This window comes from Carettochelys insculpta, chromosome 1 (genome assembly GCF_033958435.1).
Source record: "Carettochelys insculpta isolate YL-2023 chromosome 1, ASM3395843v1, whole genome shotgun sequence".
Taxonomy (NCBI): domain Eukaryota; kingdom Metazoa; phylum Chordata; order Testudines; family Carettochelyidae; genus Carettochelys; species Carettochelys insculpta.
Genome location: NC_134137.1, coordinates 377,443,098 through 377,468,569, shown reverse-complemented (window position 1 = coordinate 377,468,569; position 25,472 = coordinate 377,443,098). Strand labels below are relative to the sequence as shown.

Genomic DNA, 25,472 nt, shown 5'->3' with positions numbered 1-25,472 from the left:
CCCTATTTCGATGTGTGCTACTGTGGCGTGTAGACGTTCCCTCGCTGCGCCTATTTCGATGTTGGGCTGAGCAACGTCGAAGTTGAACATCGACGTTGCCGGCCCCGGAGGACGTGTAGACGTTATTCATCGAAATAGACTATTTCGATGTCGTAACATCGAAATAAGCTATTTCGATGTTGGCTGCACGTGTAGACGTAGCCTGTGTGCCGGATCTGGCCACAGCTTGGCTGATCAGGTCTATGAGGCTCGGGGCTCCATATTTCCCACCCCACTGTGGGCAGGATGCTGGGGAAGGGAGCCCTGAGCTTCAGGGTCTGCATCCAGGCAAGCTGGGGCCAGATCCAGGCCTGGGGTTTCTCACCCCTGAGCTAAAGGTTCAGGCATAAGCTCAGCTGTACCTGCTTAGGGGGGTAAGGAGCCCCCTGACTTTCTTACATTGGCTGAGGGTGACCAAATGTCCTCATCTTCTCAGGACTGTCCCAGTCTTAGGGGCTTTTTCCTACATAGGCAGCTAGGCCACCCCTCCTGCAAGGGTCCTGATTTTCACACTTAGTACCTGGGTTACCCATAGCACCCGACCTTTCACAGCATTTCTGAGCTGCTACTTCCCCTGCACAGAGGTAGCAGTGGCTGCTCTCACTCTGCAAGCCCCAGGCTGTCAGGCGAGCTGCACCAGGGAAAAGACATATTTCTTGTGCTGTGTGAGGGGTCTGGTCTCGAGTATTTAGCCCAATACATTGTTCCTGGTTTTTCTTTCTCTTACGGCTACTAGACTTTGTTATTATACTGATTAAAGTCAAGCTGCTGAGATACCACTCGGGGAAATGGCAAATAAGATGCTAAAGAAATTATCTGAAGTATTTTGTTAAAATTAGGTAACAGTGAAGAATTTAACACGTTAGAGGGTTTGCAGTTTGGTGCTGGGGATTTGCTAGCCACTCATTATGGAGATCAAGAAGGGTTTCTGTTTGTTTTTCTTCTGATCATACTTTCTCCCCACGTTAGCTCTGGTTTTTATGAATTTTGCAGGAAGGGTGAGTTATCCTCCAGGCTAAAACAGATTTTAAACAAACTCTTGAAGCGGGAGTGAGTAGAATGTATTGTCTTCCAATTCACTGAGGTTCTCAAGTAGTGTCTGGCTATAACTCTTCAGGCCCAAATGCTGTTTTTTTGCAGTCATGTGCCACAGTTCAAAGTTTCTTTGGATCCATAGAGACCAGCTGATGCTGGTCCCAGCTGGAGTCTGGTACAGAACACACAATGCCATCTTCCTTTGCTGCAGTAGGCAACCCTGTGGCTTTGTGCCCTAATAATTTTTGCCACCTAAGGGACATGCTTTTATATTTGACGCAGCTAACTGGCCACTTCACTATTAGGTGGCATCACTTTTATCCAGAAGTGTTAATTATTTCTGATGCCTGCAGTGGTCTTTGGAGATTTATTACTCATTTGGCACCATTGCAAGCAGGTCAAAGAGGCCATAAATTGGTATTATTTTTTTAAAAAAGGTAATTTTCATAGAATCATAGAACACTAGGACTGGAAGGGAAGGGACCTCGAGAGGCCAATGGCAGGACCAAGTACTGTCTAAACCATCCCTGACAGACATCTATCTAACCTGTTCTTAAATATCTCCTGCAATGGAGATTCCACAACCTCCCTTGGCAATTTATTCCCCTGTTTGACCACCCTGACAGTTAGGAACTTTTTCCTAATGTCCAACCTAAACCTCCCTTGCTGCAGTTTAAGCCCATTGCCCCCTTGTTCTGTCCTCAGAGGCCAAGAAGAACAAGTTTTCTCCCTCCTCCTTATGACACCCTTTTAGATACCTGAAAACCGCTATCATGTCTCCCCTCAATCTTCTCTTTTCCAAACTAAACAAGCCCAATTCTTTCAGCCTTTTTTCACAGGTCACATTCTCTAGACCTTTAATCATTCTTGTCGCTCTTTTCTGGACCCTCTCTAATTTCTCCACATCTTTCTTGAACTGTAGTGCCCAGAACTGGACACAATACTCCAGCTGAGGCCTAACCAGCGCAGAGTAGAGCAGAAGAATGACTCCTCATGTCTTGTTTACAACACACCTGTTAATGCATCCCAGAATCATGTTTGCTTTTTTTGCAACAGCATCACACTGTTGACTCATTTATCTTGTGGTCCACTATAACCCCTAGATCCCTTTCTGCTGTAGTCATTCCTAGACAGTCTCTCCCCATTCTGTATGTGTGAAACTGATTGTTCCTTCCCAAGTGGAGCACTTTGCATTTGTCCTTATTAAACTTCATCCTGTTTACCTCAGACCACTTCTCCAATTTATCCAGATCATTTTGAATTATGACCCTATCGTCCAAAGCAGTTGCAACCCCTCCCATCTTGGTATCATCTGCAAACTTAACAAGCGTACTTTCTATGCCAATATCTAAATCATTGATGAATATATTGAACAGAACCAGTCCTAACACAGACCCCTGCGGAACCCCACTTGTTATACTTTTCCAGCAGGATTGAGAACCATTAAGAACTACTCTCTGAGTACGGTTATCCAGCCAGTTATGCACCCACCGTATAGTAGCCTCATCTAAATTGTATTTGCCTAGTTTTTTGATAAGAATATTCTGTTTTGTCAGTGGAAACTCATTCATTTTGTTAGGTCCATTTCTGAAATCTTTAGCTAGGTGCCAGTAATCAATATGAGAGAGACAAAATGGGTGACATAAAAAATTATCATCGGACCAGCTTCTGATGGTGAAAGAGAGAGAAGTTGGTCCAATAAAATACTACAGGGTGAACCTCTCTAATCCGGCAAGCTGCATAATCCAGCATGGTGAGAGTTAGCTGGATGACCGCTTGTCATGGGTGTGGCCACGTTTCCCATGATCCTGTAAAGTTTGATTCTCGCCACCAGTCCTGGCTGTCAGTGTTCAGTGCTGTTATGTAACTGTAATTTACCCCTAAATGTATTCTAAGAGTCCAATAAGAAATGGAAATGCTGGTAATGTGGCTCGACAATATGACCTCACTTGGTCCATCAGATTCTCTTGAACAGCACTGTTCGGGTCCTGAGGGCGCTGGATATGAGAGGTTCAACCTGTACTTCATCCATCTCATCTCTCTGATATCCTGGAATTGGTGTAGTTACAACCACTGCAAAGGATAATCTGTATATCAGAGTTCTAGCCAATGGAATGCAGAGTTCTCCAGTTTTCAGTGTTGCAATGCTATAAGATGTCATTCATCATTTGAGTTGGAAATGGAATTATTTCATATGTGTATTTAATCTTTACCCCTTTGGATCTTCCTTTGCTAGGCCAGCGAAGCTGGAAATGAAATACGTCATGGGTGTGTCTGATTTGAAAAAAAAGCTACCGGAAGCTGCATTTGGAAAAAATAATTACACTCGAAACGAAGGTATGGGTAAGGTCAGGCACGGTGGGACTAAGGCGTATTTTTCTCATTGTTTTTCACACAGGGTTGTTTTCTTTGAAAGTAGCCCTTTTAATCAGGCAACGTGGGGCAGCACAAGAGTCTTCTCATGTTGCGTATCCAAACTCAGAGCCTGAACCTCCCTTGTTGCTACCCCCATCTATCAACGGTCTGAGATTACTCTAAATCTTGCCATGTCGAACCCATCCTCACTCGCTCCTGAGCCAGTAGGAAGTATTTAGCAGACAAAGTGTAGGCCTCATGACGCAGTCTAGAAACCTTTGGTCAGCCACCAAAACAGAGGCAGTGGGGAGCAGAGCCCAGATCTCTGCTAGAGGGAATGCAGCTGTGACTCTTGGGGTCTGTGAGTAAGGGAAATTAAATGGGGAAATCCACAGGAGTTCAGGAGAAGTTTGGAGGATGCCATTTCAAGCGAGGTGTAAGGAATTCTCATATTAGAACAGATTTAGGGAGAGGAGGAAAAAGAGGCTGACTAAGCTACAGGTTGAACCTCTCTAGTCTGGGCACCCTCGGGACCTGACCGGGGCTGAACCTGAGTATTTGCCAGACCACAGGAGGTTGATATTGTTTAGCAGCATTACCAACACTTCCACTGCTTTATATTTAGGGGTAAATAACAGTGCAGAACACTGAGAGCCAGGACTGGTGGCTGGAAGCAAACTTTGTGGCACCGTGGGAAAGTTGGCCACACCCATGATAAGTTGTGCCCCAGCTAACTGATATCATGCTTGACAGCGGATGTTGCCAGACGAAAGAGGTTCAACATGGAATGTTTTTTGTTTTTCTTTTTGTATGCCAGAGGTTCATTTAAGTCCGTTTGTTTTCTTTGTTTTCTTCCCAGTCCGTTATCAAGACATTTACTTCAGTTTGTATGAAGTGGAACTATTAAATAAAGACCAACATAAAATGGATTCATTATTAGAAAACTTAAAGGAAAAGGATTTGGTAAGAAGTGTTTTAAGTGATTGTAGCTCAAGGGGAAGGGGTCATCTTTAATTAATTGAGCAGATTCTGTGTCTTTTAAAGGAGCTTACAGGCTCAACCTAAATAATACAAGCTAGAATCTGAGCTACTTAACTTTGACAAGCAGCATGCTGTATATTTTTAAGGGGGAACTGTAATTAATGAAGCATAGACAGTAGATTACAGGGTACAGGTTTTGACCTGGTTTCTAGCATGAATGAAACACAGCACTGTTTTCAATGCATTTTCAAGATCTTCGAGTCTGTCTTTATCTTGCTGAGATGGGGTTATTTTATAAAGGAGTAATTCAGCAGGGCTTTTACTATTTTAGAGTAAATCATACGGTTAAAGGACCCTTTGTGCATTCTACGTGTTAAGCTGGTGGGGAGTGAATCACTGAGAGAAGAGGTGTGGGAGGGGGGTTGTGTACAGGGGAGGATTCTGAGCTGGGAGGGGGTGCAGGATCTGGGAGAGTTTGGGTGAAGGAGGGGTTAAGATCTGGGGCAGGGGTGGAGACGACCGATGCGGGGATAGCGGGGGGTGCACCAGCCAAGTGTCCCTGCCCCTCCCCGAGCCGCCCATGCCCCACCCCTTTCCCACCCTTGCTCTGCCTCCGTCTGCCACTGCCAGTGGGTGCAGGGCCAGTTCCCCCCTCCACTGGAGCAGCACAGCCGAGAGGTAGCACTTTTGGGTCATGCTGCTGCAGGGAAGGGGCGAGACTGCCCTGTACTCATGTGGTGCTCATGGTGAGGGTGGGGGGCTGACGTGGGCCACACGTGCCCCCTGTGCACCCCAACATGTTGCCTGTGGGCAGTGGATTGGAGTGTGGGAAAGGGTCGGGTGCTAGGTGCAGGTGCCAAGCGCAGGCTCTGAATGGGAGGCGCTTACCACAGGCAGCTCCCAGAGGGACCCTCGAGCAGGCGCCCTGGCTGCTGTAGCCCCACGTGCAGCTCAAACCATCATGCAGTTGCTCCAGAGCATGTGTCTCTGTGCAGCTTATGGGGAAGGCGCCAGAGGGTCCCTGTGCATGCTGCGTGTGCCCATAAGGTTCCAGCCAATGAGCATTGCCAGGATTGCCCTGGGGGCGGGGACAGTGTGCAGAGACCTCCTCCCCCAAGAGGTGCACCGCAGAAAGACATCCACACTGGCCCCAGCCACACTGAGCAGTGTGTGGGGCTGTGGCAGACAGGAACCTATCCAAGGGTCCCCCAGACCACAGCAGGTTGGATCCAAAGGTTTGACAGGCTGCATCCAGCCTGTAAGCCATATTCGCCCACCCCTGCTTGCGAACCTTCGTCTGCATCCTGAGTTCTGCAGCTGTGGAGGCATTTCCCTGCTCTGCAGGTGAACTGCTCCACTGCCGTGGATGCCTGGTACTGAAAAGTGCATTCAGCACAGTGTGCCGGCTTCCTCTCAGTGCTTCGCTCTGTCCCTGTGCCCAGCCTAATGGTCAGAATCATGTAGAGAACGATTCCCTCCCATCTAGGTGGGCTCTGCAACCTGTGGTCCCTGAGATTGGTGAAGCTTCCCTCCACCTTTCCCCCTGTTTCTGTACCCGTCCAACGCTTCCTTTCCATAGCGTCCAGAGTCACAGCTGTTATAAACTGGCTGCCGCTCTGGCTGACTTCAAAATACACCAGCTGAGGATTGGCCCAGGGTCTGCAGCCTTATCTCCAGCTTCTCATTGTCAGAAAGGCTGAAGAGGTCCCATGTGGTATGAGCAGAATCAGTATTTCATTTGTGCCAGGGGTGAGCCCAGCCCACTCAAGGCTTGGCGGATCATAGACCTGGCGCCTCTGGGTCAGTGGTGAACATCAAAAATTGCTTGAGGTCCACCAGCTCTTTCAATGCAAATTAAGTCCTGGGTCGAAGGAAATCTCAGAAGGACCCGTAAAGTCAAAGTGGATGGTGAATAGGGATCGGGAAGTGAATGCAAATAAGAAAATTTAAACGTTGTGTTTGAAGTATCGAAAATAGTCAAATTGGGCTGGAAAACCTCTTCCGTGTTTCAAGGAGGCAACCAGCTTTGGTCTGCTCTGCGGCTTTTTATTATATTCTTATTTATTTACAATATGTTCAAATTAATTGCTGGTGATTTTGCTTGGCTAGCACCTAATTGAAAGTGAAACTACTATGACCAGCATTATTGTTTCACTTTCAACTGTGTGGGGTTAAGGTACTCTTCTTGCAGACTGAAAATGAAAGTACCAAACAGGCTCACGTGTGCTGTTTGGAATCACACTGTGCCTAGTTTGTTCAGTATACAGTCTGAAATCTTTTTTAAACTCTGCTATGTGATTACAGATTGCTGTTTCCCGATCCTCGCCACTTTCAGTCTTCATAAGAAATGCCATTGTTGTATTTATTGGGATGTGCGTTGCTATAATTTCGTGATCAGCTTAGCTTTTATTCTTTGCGTGTACTGCTTCAAAACATCTTTAAAATGTTTTCCTGTTAATTTGTTTTGCTATTATAGAGTGAAATTACTTAATTTTTCTAAATTTACTGTGTTGTCATCATGAACGTGTTTTGGGTTTACGGTTTCCCAAGTTGTTTATATTAGTAAGTCAAACATGGAATATTTTATTTTCATTGTGGTTTGGTGATGTGGGTGGTTTGTTTATTGCATGCTGGTTGGATACTGGAGTTATGTTTTGCTCTTTGATTTACTTGGACAAATTTTTCTGCTGTTGATTCATTATACATACAACTATTTCTTGTGAAGGTGCCAAGTGGTTGGTGCATGTGAGGGCCTGAATCTATGATGCTTTTTAAATTGTTGTATGAACTTTGGATAAATAACATATTAAGAAATAAGAGGAAGTGGGTGAATTTGTGGGACTGATAGAAAATATGGATAATTTCATCTAGCTCAGACTGGCACAGGCTAGTAACAGTTGAAACATTTTTTTCAGTTGACTGTGGCTCATTGATGTCCTATATAAGAATTGAGTGGATGTTGCTTGTATATTTCTAGGAGTACATCTACACTTAACAGAAGATCAACGCAATAGAGGTTGATCTTTCGGGGTTCGATTTAGCATGCCTACTGAGGGCGTGATAAATCAAACCATCCAGGCTCCACTGTTGACCGTGGTACTCCGAGTAAGGGATGTCGATGGGAAAGTTTCTCCCATTGGCCTCCTGCTGTGTGGACAGCAAGACAAATCGATTTCTAATACATCGACTCCAGCTACGCAGTGCTCATAGCTAGAGTTGTGTATCTTAAATCGATTTTTTTTGCCATAGTGTAGACCTGGCCAAAGAGAACAGTTACATTAGAAAATCACCGCAGCTGGCACTCTTGTTGACAGAGAGCAAAAGCAGAGGCAGGTCTGAAGGTTGCAGGGCATCTTGAGGTTTTGTTGAGGCCATGGTAGGGAAATCCGCAGTGCGGGGATGATGCTGTATGTCTTTCATGGGTAATGAATTTGCTTTAAAGAAAACAAAAAAAAAACTCACTATAGTTTCATATGCACTTCTTCTAGGCAATCATCAAATATTTACAAGATCAAGGGTTTCTTATTTTACTTGCATCCTCTGCGTTAACAGGGGACAAAGGTAAGAATTTATTAAGGCCTACATAAATACTTCAAATATTGTGACTTTTGGTTTTAAAATGGTAGAACACACTCTTTTTTAATAAACATACTGCGTTTCCTTTTTTTGTTTTACAGGTGACCTAGGTGAGCCGATCAAGCTCCAAGCATTGTTTTTATTCACTTCATCTAGATCTGTGTGTTTGACAGGTAGGAAGCTCTGTTTGCATCTGTTGTAAGCATCAAAATATTGAACCGGGTGTAAAAACATAGCATTTGTGTTTTGATTGCATGATTCCCTTTGGGCCTTTTTGTCTGCAGGTTGTCAAACTCTGGTGCTGATTGACTTGTAAACAGTGGTTTACTTATGATAAAGCTTCGAATGACACTCGCATTAAGAACTAGAACAGAGGTCAGCAACCCATAGCGTGGGTGCCAAGAATGGCATGTAAGGCGATTTCCTTCGGGAGCTCAGCCCCACCCTGCCTCCCCCATGTAGCTGGGAGCTGTGGATTAGCAAAAGACCAGCTAATGCTACCGATCACCACCTATATGGTGAAGCTCTGTGTCTTCATTTATTGATTAATGAAGCTATTGTAAGCAGGACTATTAGGCTGTGTCTACACTAGCCCCAAACTTCGAAATGGCCACGCAAATGGCCATTTCGAAGTTTACTAATGAAGCGCTGAAATGCATATTCAGCGCTTCATTAGCATGCGGGCGGCCGCGGCACTTCGAAATTGACGTGCCTCGCCGCCGCGCGGCTCATCCCGATGGGGCTCCTTTTCGAAAGGACCCCGCCTACTTCGAAGTCCCCTTATTCCCATGAGCTCAAGTAGGCGGGGTCCTTTCGAAAAGGAGCCCTGTCGGGACAACCCACGTGGCGGCGAGGTGCGTCAATTTCGAAGTGCCGCGGCCGCCCGCATGCTAATGAAGCGCTGAATATGCATTTCAGCGCTTCATTAGTAAACTTTGAAATGGCCATTTGCGTGGCCATTTTGAAGTTTGGGGCTAGTGTAGACGTGGCCTTAGTGACTTTAAAAAGTGTAACTGGCACTTGAACCTAGAGACCTACAGGTCAAATTTCTGCACTCTGTCTAGGAAAGGCTGCTGACCCCCTGAACTAGAAGTTAAGTCTAGGAGCTTTGTTGAGTAAAGCACTACTTACATTTACTGCTGTTTGTGGTCTTAGATTTGCCTCTGTTATGTGTGAAAAATTGAATTAAAGCAAAATGAAGGTTGCAAATTGAAACATACATCAGTCATGACTTATGATGCAACTTCAACTTCTCCATAACATTCTGTATCTGTAGATTACGTTTATATCCTGCATTGTAGATGGGGTTGGTATTCACATCTACAGTTTATTAATTTAATCGTATGGAAAAAATGGCAGTTAAATCCTGCGTGCTGTCTCACATGCACTCATCTCCTTAATTCATTATCACAGGGAATTCTCCTAGGCGGTGTCTGTACTACAAAAATAATTTCGAAGTTGCTTACTTTGAAAAACAACTTTGAGAGAGTCTACACACCAGAGAGTCTACACACACTGTACTTAGAGGTTAAACTTCAAAGTAGGGTGCTACTCCATTCCTGGGAATAGAATCATAGAACACTAGGACCGGAAGGGGCCTCGAGAGGCCATCGAGTCCAGCCCCCTACCCCGACGGCAGGACCGACCACTATCTACACCATCCCTGATAGACATCTATCTAATCTGTTCTTAAATATCTCCAGCGAGGGAGATTCCACAACCTCTCTTGGCAACTTATTCCAGTACTTGACCACCCTGACAGTTAGGAACTTTTTCCTAATGTCCAACCTAAACTTCCCTTGCTGCAGCTTAAGTCCATTGCCTCTTGTTCTCTCCTCAGAGGCCAAGAAGAACAAGTTTTCTCCCTCCTCCTTATGACACCCTTTAAGATATCTGAAAACCGCTATCATGTCCCCCCTCAATCTTCTTTTTTCCAAGCTAAACAAGCCCAATTCTTTCAGCCTTTCTTCATAAGTAATGTTCTCCAGACCTTTTATCATTCTAGTTGTTCTTCTCTGGACCTTCTCGAATTTCTCCACATCTTTCTTGAATTGGGGTGCCCAGAACTGGACACAATATTCCAGCCGAGGCCTAACCAGTGCAGAGTAGAGCGGAAGAATGATTTCTCGTGTCTTGTTCACAACACACCTGCTAATGCATCCCAGAATCATGTTTGCTTTTTTTGCAACAGCATCACACTGTTGACTCATATTTCACTTGTGATCTACTAGAACCCCTAGATCCCTTTTTGCTGTACTCCTTCCTAGACAGTCTTTTCCCATTCTGTATGTGTAAAACAGATTATTCCTTCCTAAGTGCAACACCTTACATTTATCTTTATTAAACTTCATCCTGTTTACTTCAGACCATTTCTCCAATTTATCTAGATCATTCTGAATTATGACCCTATCCTCCAAGGTAGATGCAACCCCTCCCAGCTTGGTATCATCTGCAAACTTAATAAGCGTACTTTCTATGCCAATATCCAAATCATTAATGAAGATATTGAACAGAACTGGTCCCAAAACAGACCCCTGCGGAACCCCACTTGTTATGCTTTTCCAGCAGGATTGAGCACCATTAACAACTACTCTCTGGGTACGATTAGCCAGCCAGTTATGCACCCACTTTATTGCAGCCCCATTTAAGTTGGACTTGCCTAGTTTGTCGATAAGAATATTATGCGAGACCGTATCAAATGCTTTACTAAAGTCTAGGTACACCACATCCACTGCTTCTCCCTTATCTACGAGTCTCGTTATCGTGTCAAAAAAAGCTATCAGGTTGGTTTGACATGATTTGTTTTTTACAAAACCATGCTGGCTGTTCCCTATCACTTTACTACCTTCCAAGTGCTTGCAGATGACTTCCTTAAATACCTGCTCCATTACCTTTCCTGGCACAGAAGTTAAGCTGACTGGCCTGTAGTTTCCTGGGTTGTTCTTGTTCCCCTTTTTGTAGATGGGCACTATATTTGCCCTCTTCCAGTCTTCTGGAATCTCTCCTGTCTCCCATGACTTTCCAAAAATGAGAGCTAATGGCTCAGCTAATGGCGTAAGGACTTCAGAGTTGGACTCCCTACTTCAAAGTTAACTTCAAAGTAAAGGAAAATGTGTTTGTCGACTCTCTGGTGGCTACTTCAAAGTAGTGCCTAACTTCGAAGTTAGTTCCTAGTGTAGACACACCTTTAATGTGGCAGGCCACTGAACAGCTTTTAAAAAGGATACTGGGCTAGGTGGACGTTTGGTCTGAGCCAGTCTGGCCATTCTTATGCCCTTGGAAAGCTGAGGTGAAAAGGCTTTGAAAATTAACAGTCTCTCTTGTGAGCTGACCTAAAATGATGTTTAGACAGCTTTGGCCTCCCCTCCCGGCTCAGCAAACTAGGGCTAGCAGGTCTGGTGCCAACGCTCGAAAATAACTGGGTAATGAGCTCTCTGAAGTTTCAACTCAGACTACGAACCCCAGCCAGTGGGAAGAACGTAGGGGAAGTGTGTTGGGGTTGGAATTGCTCAACCCAGGGAGCCGAAGTGCCGCTGCATTCTCGAACAAGGGCTTGTGTTGCAGCTGTGGGATTGCATGATTTATCCTGCTGCAATAGGCTGCACAAACTGTGCACCTTGAAAGACCCCGGCCCATCGTATGGTATTCATGGGAAGGGCGTGGTCTGAAATCACCAGACTCTGCCTTCAGATGAATTCCTCCCAAGAGCAGGCGTGTGGAACAAACAGAGACATCTCTTTCCCTGGTGTTGAAAATAATGGGTGATAAAATTCTGGCCCTATTGGTAACAGTCTGTCATTATTATTAACTTGCATTACCATCACACCTCCTGATCATACCCTCCTTCCCCTGTTCTGCACAATATACTGTACATCTTTTGTTTGGTAGAAATGTAGTTTCTAAGCTAATTACTTTCCCCAGTGGTCTGCATAGGAAAGATGCCAGCGTGACTGCCACCAGGCAGACTCTAACCTCACACTTCTGGGGCTTTGTGCCGGAGCCTCTAATTTGAGCTAAAAGCCAGCTGTGTCTCACATGAGACTGCAGAGGAGACTCATTCTTTTGTTGTGTAAGTGGTCTGGGTGCCACTACATGGGACAGCGAACCACACCCAGTAGCGGAGTGGGTTACCCAAGCACGACTGAAGGTAGCATCTAAACAGAGAGAGGAAATAGCACAGGTCAGTCCCAGTCACCTGAATTTTGAGAGCGCTCAAATTTCACATTTATATAGAACCAACACTTCAGATTTCCTTGGAAACATTCGGATAATTGACATGGATCTGTGCGCGCTATGTAATGTTACACTGTGTTCTGTAAAACCTCGGTAACAACTTGCACAATGGGACGAGCTAATGAAAAAAATTTTAGCTTAGAATGTCTTTCTCAACTCTGGGACCTCGTCTACGTTTGACAGCCACACGGAGCGCTCCTGACATTGAGTAGGAGTTACAAGGAGCCATCAAGTGAGGAGAATGTCTTGGGGAGAGCTTTTTGTGGGTTTTTGAGACATTTAGTGTTACTTTAGCACTGGTGTGTGTGTGTGTGTGTGTGTTTGTGTGTGTGTGATATATGTTACTGACGTACCTTTTTTCTTTGCAGTAGAAAACCAAGAACCAAAGTGTGAAAATGAACACAGTGAGATCGCTTTAAAAGTTACCTCCATTTTGCCTGGCCTTCACTATGCTTTACAGGCGGCAGCAAAGTGTCCATCAGAGGAGGGCGTCCATTCCGGCATTTTGGTTAAACGCTGCTTCCAGGAATTTGCAAAACTTGATAAAAATTCACCCACAGCTTCTGGCAAACCCGACAATCTGTCCCTTTCTTTCGCTCCATCACCAAATACATTTGAAAGCATTTCTCCTGCTGACAAATGCCCCAAACAATCATTTTCTCGATTGCAGTCCTATATTTCAGACCCCGGAAGCTATTCTTTGGAAATGTCTGTGGCCTTAGATTGTTTGGCAGGCAATCCTCAGTCGCTGCATCATGCTTCTGACAGAATTCAGGAAGCTGACTCTTCTTTGGTTTTGCCACCAGACTCGGGGCTTCCTGACATAGCAGCAGAGATAAGAGTTGAAACTGAAAAAACAAAGAACGCTCCGGAAGTGAGCCAGTTGCGTGACGATGTTAAGGTAGACAGGAACCCAGCTGGGAATCTGAAGATGCAGCAAAATAAGAGGAGATGCAGCAAAGCCATTGTGACTAGCACAAAGAAGAAGTGGGCCCCTTTAAAAATTCTTTCTGTGGTGGACAACAACAGAAAGGGGACCAAAACTAAAAAGATGAATGTTTCTTTTCCTTTTCCCAAAAAACAAGGGCTTACAACCAATTCCAACGAACCCACACTTAAATTAGCAAATTTGCAGTTTCCACATGAAAGGAAAAGAGGTAAGCGCCATATAAACTAACACGCTCGAAAAACCTTTTCCTGTATAAGCCATGGCTAAGGTTTAAACGCTGTCACAATTGTCTTGTCTGCGTGTAATATAGGTTGAGCCTAAATGTCTTCTAATTGCCCAATCAGCAGTGAAACTGTTGGTAACGCTGCTAGAAAATATCGGACCTCCCGTGGTCAGACAAATTCATCCGACACTGGTCAGGTCCCGAGGGTGCTGATTAGAGAGGTTCAACCTGTAGATTTAAGGAACGCCATTCGATTCCTGCCTGGTGTCAGAATGTTAACAATAACACCAAACGGGGGTCAGTACTGGAGGCAGGTAGAGAAGTTGCCGAGGCAGCACTTCTTGCTAGTTGACTGAGTACCTTTGTTTTGTGATTTTCCTTCTGGCTTCCATACAAGGGACTCTTGTTCTCGCTGGGACTCTCGTGACACTAGGGCTGTGTCAACCCCTGCATTCCTCTTTCAAAAGGTATGCAAATGAGGGAAACCGGAATTGCAAATGAGGTGTATATTTGCGTATCCGGCACCTCATTTGCATATTCCTATTTCGAAATAGCTTCTTTTGAAAGGAAAAAAACGTGTAGACGCTGCTCTTTCGAAAGTAAACCCCATCTTCGAAAGGATCCTTCCTTTTTTTAACAGGAAGAAGGATTCTTTCAAAGATGGGTTTACTTTCAAAAGAGCAGCGTCTACACTGGCTTTCTTCTTTTGAAAGAAGCTATTTTGAAGTAAGAATATGCAAATGAGGTCCCAGGTATACAAACTTGCACCTCATTAGCGTTTGCCATTTCCCTCATTTGCACGCCTCGTTCGAAAGACGAATGCAAGTGTAGACACAACCTCGGTGAAAAAACAGGGCAATAAACTTGCAGCCAAAATGCCTTGCGCGTGCAAAGCCATTGGCCACATGCGACAGCCGTTCCGGGACATTAGGCAGCTGGTGTTTTGTCCCACTAAGCTGCAACATCTGGAGCAGGTCTTTCATGCGTGCTTGGTTGAATTGGTGCCGTCTGCAGTGGTTTTCCCCCTCCTATGGAGTGGAAATCGGGGGTACAGCTGCACATGCCTGACTCCATCCTCCATCACGCTGTCTTCCCTTTCAAAATGACCCCAAAGCCTCTGCTCCTGGCTGCAATTCTGAGCAATAGGAGACAAGTGCTCAGAAGCCACTTGGGATGCTAACTCAGTGCCGTCCATCTAGGCTTCAGGTCTAGGTGTGCCTAGCAGGAGTACAGCAACTTGTCCTACGAGATCCAGTAAAGTGCTGGTTCTTGGACAGTGAATGTGTTCAGAAGTAGTGCACCAATAAGCTCATGAATTGAAGCTTTAATTTTAATCAGCAGTTGCTGGTTACTTTCAATCATGTGCTGCACTTCGTAAAATCAAATCTTTTAAACCGCTTCTCATCAGGCACTACTTATGCTGTATGCTCAGCAGCACTGATTTGTCAGCAGTGACTTTTACATTCCTCAATCTGTTGAAACCGCAGTTTCTTTTTAAATGCTTTTTAAACTAACCCCCTTTAAAAAGACTTTTCTTTATCCAAGGGGCAGAGGTACTGTCTGCGGAATTCATACATCGAACACAATCTGAACCTACGACTAAAGGAACTTCTTCGCCTGAAGATACTCCTTTGGAAACCAAGAAACTAAAGAAACTGAAAAAAATCGATGCAAAAAAGGAACACGCTTCTGACAAGGTCACAGAGCAAACGAAAAGTGAGGCAATAGAAGCTGTAACTAAAGAGGCCTGTAACCCTAAAGCCAGAGAGCAGTTGGAACCAGGTAAGAATGCGGTTCTTTGTATATAACTTTCCATTTAGAACAGTGTTTCCTACCCCGTTCAGTCACATGGCACGCTTCAATGAGACAAACAATTCCACAGCTCAGCTGCTTTTTTCAGCTGAATCGATTGCTCAGAAACGTCACGTTTACGATGGTTACAGTTTTACTAGAGAGGTTTGCAACATACTAGTGCATGCAGCAAGCTGAACACGGATCAAATGCACAGGAATAAACCATCCCGATGAGCAGAAAGAAAAGCAAATATGGAAGGCAACCAGCATGTCTTACCAGGGAAATCCTTGGGGAGCTTGAACTCGCAAAGGGTGCATATAAGAAGTGGAAACTTGGACAGATGACTGAGGAAGAGAATGACGGGGAGTAATCAGGAAATTGCAGCTGTGTCTAGCAAGGAATGTGAAAGGCAACGAGAAGGGGTTCTACAGGCATGTTAACTAAAAGAGGGTGATCAAGGAGGGTGTGGGGCTGTTACTGGGTGAGGGAGGTAACCTGGTGGCAGACGATGTGGGAAAGGCTGAAGTACTCAATGCTTTTTTTTGGCTCAGTCTTCACGGACAAGGTCAGCTCACCGACAACGGCGCTAGGCAGTGCAGTGTGGGAAGGAGGTGGGCAGCCCTCGGTGGGGAAAGAACGGGGTAAGAGCTATTTAGAAAAACTAGACACACACAAATCCATGGGTCCGGATTTAATGCATCCAAGGGCACTGAAGGAATTGGCAGATGTCATTGCAGAGCCTTTGGCTGTTATCTTTGAACACTCGTGGAGATCGGGAGAGAGCCCAGATTATTGGAAAAAGGCAAATTTAGTGCCCATCTTTAGAAAAGGAAAGGACAGTCCAGGGAACTATAGACCAGTCAGCTTTACCTCAGTCCTCAGCAAAATCTTGGAGGGGACCCGGACGAGGGGAAGGATTGCACCCTCAGCAGATTTTCAGATGACACTAAGCTAGGGGGTCAGGTAGATACATTGGAGGGCAGGGATAGGGTCCAGAGTGACCTAGACAAATTGGAGAATTGGGCCAAAAGAAATTTGATGAGGTTCAATGAGGAGATGTGCAGAGTCCTGCACTTCGGATGGAAGAATCCCAAGCACTGTTACAGTCTGGGGACCGAATGGCTAAGTGGCAGTGAAGCAGAAAAAGATCTGAGCATTACAGTGGACAAGAGGCTGGATATGAGTCAAGAGTGTGTCCTTGTAGCCAAGAAGGCTAATGGCATGTTGAGATGCATTAGGAAAGGCATTTCCAGCAGATCTAGATAAGTTACTATTACTGTTACTATTCAACATGCAAGGCACTACATTTAGCTGTTTGGAATGGAGATCCATCAATTACATGAAAAAACTCACCCAGATCCAGACAGACATCATCTTTCTCATCTCTGTTACTATTCAACATCTAGAGAAGTTGTTATTCCTCTCTACTTGGCACTGGTGAGGCCACATCTGGAGTATTGTGTCCAGTTCTGGGCCCCCCCAGTATAGAAGGGATGTGGATGCATTGGAGAGGGTTTAGTGGAGGGCAATGAAAATGATTAGGGGGCTGGAGCAAATGACCTCTGAGGAGAGGCTGAGGGATTTGGGCTTATTTAGTCTGCAGAAGAGAAGAGTGAGGGGCATTTTGATAGCAGCCTTCAACTTCCTGAAGAGGGGGCTCTAAAGAGGATGGAGAGAGACTGTGCTCAGTGGTGACAGATGGCAGAACAAGGAGCAATGGTCTGAAGCTACAGAGCAGGAGATGTAGGTTGGATATTACGAAAACTCTTCCCCAGGAGGGAGGTGAAGCACTGGAATGTGTTACCTAGAAAGGTGGTGGAATCTCCATCCCTGGAGGTTTTTAAGTCTCTGTTTCACAAGGTCCTGGCTGGGATAACTTAGTGGGGGTTGATCCTGCTTGAAGCAGGGGGCTGGAGTAGATGACCTCCTGAGGTCCCTTCCAGCCCTAGGATTCTGTGGTTCTATGAAAGTTTCAAGTCCACCGCAGAATGCACCATCTTAGACAGCGAGCACAGAATCATTTTCAGAATCTGCTCAATGCCATGCTAGGGATGTTGAATAAAGGAGTAACCACTGCAAGCCGGCTCCCCTCCCTGCCAGCCCATTTGAAGCCGGGACACGGCACTTAAACTGCGTCTCAGTTCCAGCAGGCACCTGCCCTCCACACCTCCCCCTTACCACAGCTGGGAGCGGAAGCAGGCTCCCCACCAGCTCATTCAGGCCGGGAAGCAGCATTTCAGCTGCCTCCCGGCCTGAATGGGGGCCTGCAGAGTTGGCATTTCTCCTCAGGGCGGCTCAGTGAAGAGCCAGGGGTGGAGGGGAAATGAATGAGATTTCATGGCACACTTGGGCAGTTCAGTTCGCCGCAGCAGACTGGTTGAAAACCATTGATCTAGAATAGCAGGGATCTCATGTATGTCCATGGTTTCTACAGAGTATCAGCCTTTTAATAATCCCTCAGAGACTAAGCTTGGAAAATGTTCAGTTCTCCCATAATTCAAACTGCTCTTTTACGGTCTCAGAACAATTCATGCTTTTGTAACGCCGACAGAGCTGGGTTGCCGGCCCCAAGGGTAGAGCCTGCGAGCATAAGGTCTAAAGCCCTGCACGCTACCACATGAGCTAAAGGCCAGCTGGCTCTCAGCTGAGGCTGCAGAGCAGAGGCTTCACTCACCCCAGGTGAGGTCTCAGTGCTTTTAATCCACTTTAAAGGTAAACTGTACGTTGGTATTTTACAACCCCAATTTTTATATGGCATCTGACCAGGTTAGATTGTTACACTATAAATCGACAGAAAAGTTTTGAGCATGAGCTTTCGTGAGCAAAGACTCACTTCATCAGATGCTGGTCCACGAAGTGAGTCTGTGCTCACGAAAGCTCATGCTCAAAACTTTTCTCTTAGTCTATAAGGTGCCACAGGACCCTTCGTTGCTGTTACAGTTCCAGACTAACACGGCTACCCCTCCGATACTATAAATCAAGTGCTTTTAAATATAGCGACAACACCACCTCCCCAAAGAATCAACCGGCGGGAGTTTTTAGAAAGCTGTGTGGACTGCCTGTTGATGCAGCATGTGCAGATGTTGGCTTTTAAAGATTCTCAGTTTTAACCAGAGAAGTAGTGTCAAAGTGCCAACATTAATGACGGAACAGGAAAGCACTTTCATTTTGTTTTATAACTCAGCATGTTTTACAACATCCTTCTCTGGATCACTCTGTCTCCAGTCTCTCTGGTCCCTTTGCCAAGCAGAGAGGAGGTTTTGGAGAGGGGTCTTATTCCTGGACTCAAAGTATGCAAAGCTGTTCTTTTTACTAGCATATATATATATATATATATAAAAAAAATAATTGGAGACACATCTCCTGGAACTGGAAGGGACCTTGGGAGGTCATCTAGTCTAGGCCCCTGCCCTCTTGGCAGGACCAAGCACCATCCCTGACATCTGTTTGCCCCAATCCCTAAATGGTCTCCTTAGGGATTGAGCTCACAACCCTGGGTTTAGCAGGCTCATACTCAAACCACTGAGCCATCCCTCACCCTCCCCCAAGGCTGAGCACTCCCAGGATTTTTTTTTTATGTGCTGGGAGGACACGTGGTGTTTTTTCTGGCTTGGTTACACAAGTGTGTGGGTATCAGCGTTCCCTCTCAATTTTTTCCACCCGGGTGGAATAAATTTTGTTATGTGCACCAAGGCATGCGTTGATGTGCACTGCCCATAGAAACACCAGTGCACCCAGCAGGGCTGACAGCCACTGCAGACCCTGGGGCGAGAGGGGAGGGAGGCCTAGGTCTGTCCACCAAGAGGGGGAGGACCAAGGGTGGAAGAGGCAAGGCTAAAGACAGTAAGCCCTTAGCACTGCCTAGACGGCAGCACTGGGCCTCCCTCACAGCCACGCAAAGCAGTGCAGGAGTGTTGCCCTTTGGCCCCACCTCTGTTGGCAGGCCTGGGGGCACCTGAATCTCTCCTGGGCAGCCACCCGAGTGCTCAGCTTACAGGGAACACTGATAGGTATGCGATATTCTCGGGAAAGAAGCTGGGTGCACCTTCCCACTATGAGGCAAAAAAAGAAAAACTTTAGAAAGAAGAAACATGCAACTTAAATATCTTGCTACAGAGGTGGAATTTGAGAACCCTGTATGGAGCTGAATTTTTCACGGGTTTGCAGGCACAGTAGGAAGAAGGGTTTTGGCCCTGCTTTCCATTACGAGTCTACTTTATGGAACACAGGTTGAACCTCTCTAGTCTGGCACCCTCAGGACCTGACTGGTGCCGAGTGAGAGGATTTGCTGGACCACGGAAGGTCAATATTGTCTAGCAGCACTACCAACCCTTCCACTGCTTACTGGGCTCTTAGAAGACATTTAGGGGTCAATCACAGCCGGGACTGGCAGCTGTAAACAAACTTTATGGGACCATGGGAAACTTGGCCACACCCATGATAAGCAGTCGTCTGGCTAACTAAAATCATGCCAAATTACAGATGTTGCTAGACGGGTAAGTGCCAGATTGGAGAGGTTCAGCCTGTATTACATATGTAATTGTCGTGTTGTTTTTATATGCACGTGCCCAGAGACATGATCATGGGTATCTTTTAAACATTGGATAGATAAGTAAGTAAACTAATTTTTCTGATGCTGTGGCAGGATAATTGTGTTGGGTCTGTATAAAATGCATGGATCCATGTTATGCACCAGGAGGTATTGATTATATGCTACTAGGAAGCATGCATCAGTGTGGGTGCATCCACACTTGCATTCCTCTTTCGAAAGAGGTATGCAAATGAGGTATAAATTTGCGTATTGGGCACCTCATTTGCATACTCCTATTTCGAAAGAAGAAAGCCAGTGTAGACGCTGGTCTTTTGAAAGTAAACCTCATCTTCGAAAGAATCCTTCTTCCCTTTAAGAAGGATTCTTTCGAAGATGAGGTTTACTTTCAAAAGAGCAGAGTCTACACTGGCTTTCTTCTTTCAAAAGAAGCTCTTTCGAAATAAGAGTATGCGAATGAGGTGCCCAATTCGCAAATTTATGTCATTTGCATTTTCAATTTACCTCTTTTGCATACCTCTTTCAAAAGAGGAATGCAAGTGTAGACGCACCCAGGGGGTCCTTTCTTTTCTTTTAAGACCTGAGAAACGATGTAAAGCAAATGGCTTTAAATGAAGAGCAAACCGCTGTTCATGTGGCATTAAGATTTCAGATTCAAACGAAAACAGTGAGGAAATGTAAAAACGAAGGTGCATGAAGCAGTTCTGTTGCATGTACGTAGTATTCTCCCTTACTGGTGGGATGGTTTAAATGTCTTCTTGAATTTATGCAAAACGCATCCGTAGAAATGTAGCCCTTTAAAGAATAACAAAATGATTTTTTTGGCGATGAGCTTTGGGTCTGTCCCACGAAAGCTCATCACCGAATAAATCATTTTGTTAGTCTTTAAAGTGCTACATTTCTGCGGTTTTGTTTTGTTGGAGTACAAACTAACGTGGCTACCTCTCTGTTACTGTTGAAATTGCACAGTGTGCTAACATGAAGATTCCATTCCATTGTAAACTCACAGGCTTTCTTTGTGTCTACAGCTCCCAAAATGCTACTGTCACAACAACAGCAAATTTAATTTTTGTGTTTCTTGAACTTTTTAATAAGTTTGCAAACTTACCATAATGCCCTTTGGACGGTCACTTTTAAGAGCAGAACTTGATGCATTTCTCATGATAGAGATCTGTGGTTCTGTATTTAGTACCTGATTTTATTTTCCTCGTGCAGTAAGGAGAGAGATTTTGTCACAGCCGCCGAACGCAATTCCACCAGAAAGGCAAGAGGCAGCCAGTGGTGCAAATGAGACATACACAGAAAGTGTTACTGCTCAAGATGTCAGCCTGACTCTGACAGAAAGTAACTGTGAATCGCATGCTCTAAATTTGTTGGCCGATCTAGCTCTGAGCTCTTGCCTTCCTCCCCTTGCTCATAACGATGCAAGAGTTGCCTCTCCTGCTGACTCATCAAAAGAGCGACGCTCTCTTCGGAAAAGGAAGCCTTCGCGCTTTGCTTCGGATCACGAATACCACAGGGTGGATAAACAGCTCAAGGGAGAACCTTCTTCTAGCAAAACACCCAATCAGAAACTTGCTTCTCCAGAAAAATCGGATGCAGCAAAAGATTTAGCTGCTCTCCCAGGAGAGAAAAGCCCTGTAAATTCCAGCAAAAAGAGCTGCCCAAGCCCTAACTCTGCAAAAACCAGGGAGGGGCTAGAGCCATCAGATGTGAACAAGCATTGTTCTATTGCCTCTGAACACTCTTATGCCTCCCAGATGTCTGAACAGTCTAAAAAACACACCTTCCCCAAAGGAGGACAGGGCCCTGCTACCTTCCGAAACGGAGCAAAAAGTGCAAGCTCAGGCCCTCTGGTTGGAAAAGTTTTGCCCTTCCGGCATCAGCAGCACAGTGCTCCGATGCAGAAGCCATCTGACGACCTGGCGGTAAAACGCAGAAGAGGTGCTCCGTCTCCAAGGTTAAAGGAAGACTTCTCCAAGTCTCACAGCGTGAAGAGCTGCAAGGGATCTGTTACGGTGACCTGTCGGTGGGAAGCAGACTACCTCTTCGATTTAGATAGCAAATACACCAACAATTCCTTGGAGAAGACGGTCATTCGCGCTCTGCATGGGTAAGCGGTTAAGCGGTGGGTAAATTATGAGTATTTCTTGCCCTGACTCATCTACACTTCTTCAGGAGCTCTAGTTAGGCTGGCATGCAGCAGCTTATGGGGAGTTATTTATGTCAGTGTCTACATCAACGCCCATCGATGGGGAGAGGGTACAAAGGCCCCAGGGCCCAGCAATTCAAGAGGGATTCCAGACTCGGGTCTTTAAACTGCTGCTGTGGTGTGTTCCAGGTGGCTTTCAGGACTGGCTGGGGCGGAAGTGAAGAGGCCAGCGTGGCTACAGGCTTTACGAAGGGCTAGCGGCCCCAGACCCACCTCTTCCATCTGAGGCCCTCAGAGCATGGGGCTGGCCCCCACTTCCTTGCTCCAGGGCCCAGCAAGTCTGTTACCCCCACATCTACACTACAGTCTTGTTCCTGCTCATATGAGTTCCCTTCTACACCGACGTAATAACTGCACCTCTTCAAGAGGCATGGGGCTTATGTCAGAATAATTAGGGGGAGCGCTGCACTCCTTACACCTGCTGCTGGCTGTCTTGTCAATTTCAGGGCTCTGCTGGTGGCTGTGAAATTGACAAGGAAGCCAGTGCTCAGCTTCCTAGCCAGGCTGCTTCCAGGTCCCTGCTCCAAGCCAGGCTGTCACCTGGGCTCCTGGCTTGGGCTGCAGATCAGACTCCAGGCGAGGGGCTTTCTGCCAAAGCCTGGAGACCCGGGCAGCTTTCTCCCCCTGCTTCAGTGAATTGAAAATCCAAAATTGTAGCCACTGATGTGTGGCTAGATTCCATCCTTTTTCAGACAAAGAAAAACAAAAACGGCCACTTCGTTTATAATTCTGATAACAGCTTCCTCTCTTTGAGTCCATTGAACCAAGGTGAATTCATTTTGTACAACCAATTAAATGTATTTGCTTTTCCCTCCAGGCCCTGGGACCCTGATATACCCGACGATGTGGAAGAAATGAAGCTTATACTACACATGTGGGTAGCTTTGTTTTATAGCAAACCAAACAAATTCCTAAGTAGTACCAGAAAGGTGGTGGAACACAGTAACCCGGAAAAATATGTATCGATAAACAGTAGTCTGGACGCTTTTGAATTAAGTGATGACTGTGAAGGATCTTTTGATCTGGAAAAGTGCCCTGCAGACTCTCAGTCTGAGGCCAGTCAGGTTTCCAGCAACGCTCCGGATCCTATGGAATCAAGTGACGACTGCAGAGGATCTTTTGGCTTGGAAAAATGTGCAGCAGATTCGCAGTCGGAGGCCAATCAGATTTCCAGCACTATCCACAGCCCAGTATCATCTTCCTCTGATAAGCCGCTTTCTTGCGATGAGCCGTCATCCACAACCTGCCCAAAGACCTGTCCAAACGACGACTGTGGGGATGCTAACAGCGTGCCTGCGAAAGCTGGACTGCAGGAGGTCATTGTGGATGGATGCGAAGACGTTGTCTGTAAGGTAAGATCGTGGATGTCAGCTGGTACGGTTATTTGAGAACTGCAACACCACAGTGAGAACACATGGCGCGTTTGTAGCAAACACCTGCCTCTAAGATCTATGCTAAGTAATGTAAAAGAGAAGCACAAGGGGGCCTTGTTTGCAGTTCTAGTGGCCCTTTGCCCTTCTGCTGTGCTCAGAGAATAGCATGCGGGTGTAACCGCCCACACCGGGGCTCAAACCTGGGACCTCTGTGCATGACCCTCTACAGGTTAAGCTAAAAGCCCTCTGCCTCTCAGCTGAGACAGGAGAGGAGACTCGCCCTCTCTCTGCGTAAGTGGTCCAGGTGCCGCTGCGTGAGACGGTGAATCACACCCAGATGTGTGGGTTACACATGGGAGCTGGATCGATCCCTTTTAGGGGGAAGTTGCACACCAGTGAATCTTGTGAGGGAGAGGGAGTGAGAGCAGGCGGAGAGCTGTGAGAAGGTCTGAACGCTCTCAGCACTCAGACAGGAGGGAGTTAATCCTGCCATAAACCCCACGGATTAACAACTGGCCTCAGTTGCCAAGAAAAAATTGCTACCGATTTGCAGCGGGCAGATAGTGGCAGGCAGGTGGGTCCGGCAGCAGCCAGGGAAAGAAGCACAGGGACCTGCCTTCCCAGATGCAGCCCTGCGAAGCTGCTTGCAGGCAGGGGAGCCGCTGCCTGGAGTGTTCTATGGGGAGCAGAGGTGCTGGGCCTGTACCGTACCTTTCCCTGCATTCTCCAGCACCCAGGGCTCAGCACGTCCTAGTGCCTGCGTGCAGTCCCCAGCAGCGTGCAGCTTGGAGAGTGCTGGAGATGTATCAGCCTGCAGCTTTAGCATCCAGAAGGCACCCTCTGCCTCTCTCCTTGCCTCTGCCCGGCCCACTCTCTCCCCTCCTAGCCTGCAGCCCTCGGCACAGCTCCTTACCTCCAGGCCAGTCCCTGCATGCGCTGGGACTGCTGAGCGCCTGGTGGAGGCAGGTTTGAGGGGTGCAGCTGGGCAGGGACATACCAGCACCTCCAAGGAGTTGCTAATAAGCAGCATGTCAATAGCCGGACTCCATTCTCAGTGAGGGAACTTGGGGAGGGGGATTGGGTAGAGGCCGGTGGCCACAGTGGGGCCGGGGGAGTGCTCAGGCCGGGGCAGGCGGTTCCAGCCGTGTGCTGCCTTTGAGCAGAAGTTACTGATACCAGGGTTCTGCGGAGTGGAATCCACTGGACTTAGAGATCTTGCGTCATGTGAAAGGGGCCAATGCCAAGCTCCTGACTTGGAGCCTCCCCCAGCAGGATTATGACATGGGGGTGGTGCACATCAAGGGGAGCACCGAGGGTACAGCTGATGCCCTGTCATGAGGGGAGGGCCCCGAACTTCCCAGGTCACTGGCTAAGTGACCCTGCTCAGTTCGGTCTGGAACCGGGGAGAGATGTGATGGAGTGGGGGATACAGGTGTGAACGTGAGTGGTTCACAGAGGGTGTGGGGCTCCTGCTGAGGGTAACCTGGCGACCAGGTGAGACCTCTGGGCTACAGACAAAGGGGGAAGTGGAGCCTGAAGGGTTTGAACTGGAACTGGGAGTTGGGAATCAGTTAGTCTGGGCTGGGAGAGGGACAGAGGAGGGGGCAAGGCCCCCGACCCCGGAAGCCCCCTGGGGCTTCCTCTCCCCAACATGAATTGGAATAACTGTCTCTGCCTGCTGTACTGACCCCTCTCTACAGAGCTGTGCCCTGTTGGCTGATAAACCCGCTGTTCTCCTGCTGAGCGAGAGTCACTCCTGCTTGCAGACAGGGTGCAGAGCCTGGGGGACCTCTGAATCCCGTTACGCTGCCTTACGAGCTCAGGCTTCAGCGTGTCTCCTCAGAGCATTTCCTGACATCACAGATGTCATCTCGGCCGGGAGTACGGTCTGCTCTAGTTTCATTGCCGAACACCGCTGCGTGCAGACCCAGCTGCGCTCCTGCCGTGGCTGACGAATGAGGAAGGAACCAGCTGGCAGAAATGGTGCCGGAAATGGTTTTGTAGCCACTTAGGTCTACAGATACAAACCACACCTTAAAAACCAGCAAACTTTACGGTTCCTCTGGAAGCTGAAGCTGCGAGTGGCGTGAGACGTGCCTGCTGGAGTGTCACCCTGTCTCTCCTTGTGGCACTGCCCCGTCGCGCTTAGCGGA

The 25,472-nt window shown here is 46.8% G+C and overlaps 1 protein-coding gene across 2 annotated transcripts in view; it reads left to right on the top strand.

The window, feature by feature from the left end:
• The window catches only part of TASOR2 (transcription activation suppressor family member 2), a 92,106-nt gene that overhangs the window by 35,791 nt on the left and 30,843 nt on the right, over nt 1–25,472 (top strand). The window contains exons 10-17 of one of the 2 annotated variants that reach the window (XM_074976148.1): nt 3,311–3,411; nt 4,289–4,392; nt 7,899–7,971; nt 8,088–8,159; nt 13,026–13,376; nt 14,937–15,173; nt 20,950–21,847; nt 22,764–23,298. In XM_074976148.1, coding sequence (XP_074832249.1) covers nt 3,311–3,411; nt 4,289–4,392; nt 7,899–7,971; nt 8,088–8,159; nt 13,026–13,376; nt 14,937–15,173; nt 20,950–21,847; nt 22,764–23,298 — 2,371 coding nt within the window. Of the gene's footprint in view, nt 1–3,310; nt 3,412–4,288; nt 4,393–7,898; nt 7,972–8,087; nt 8,160–12,587; nt 13,377–14,936; nt 15,174–20,949; nt 21,848–22,763; nt 23,299–25,472 lie in introns of both variants that reach the window. The other variant, XM_074976138.1, reaches the window with a different exon arrangement.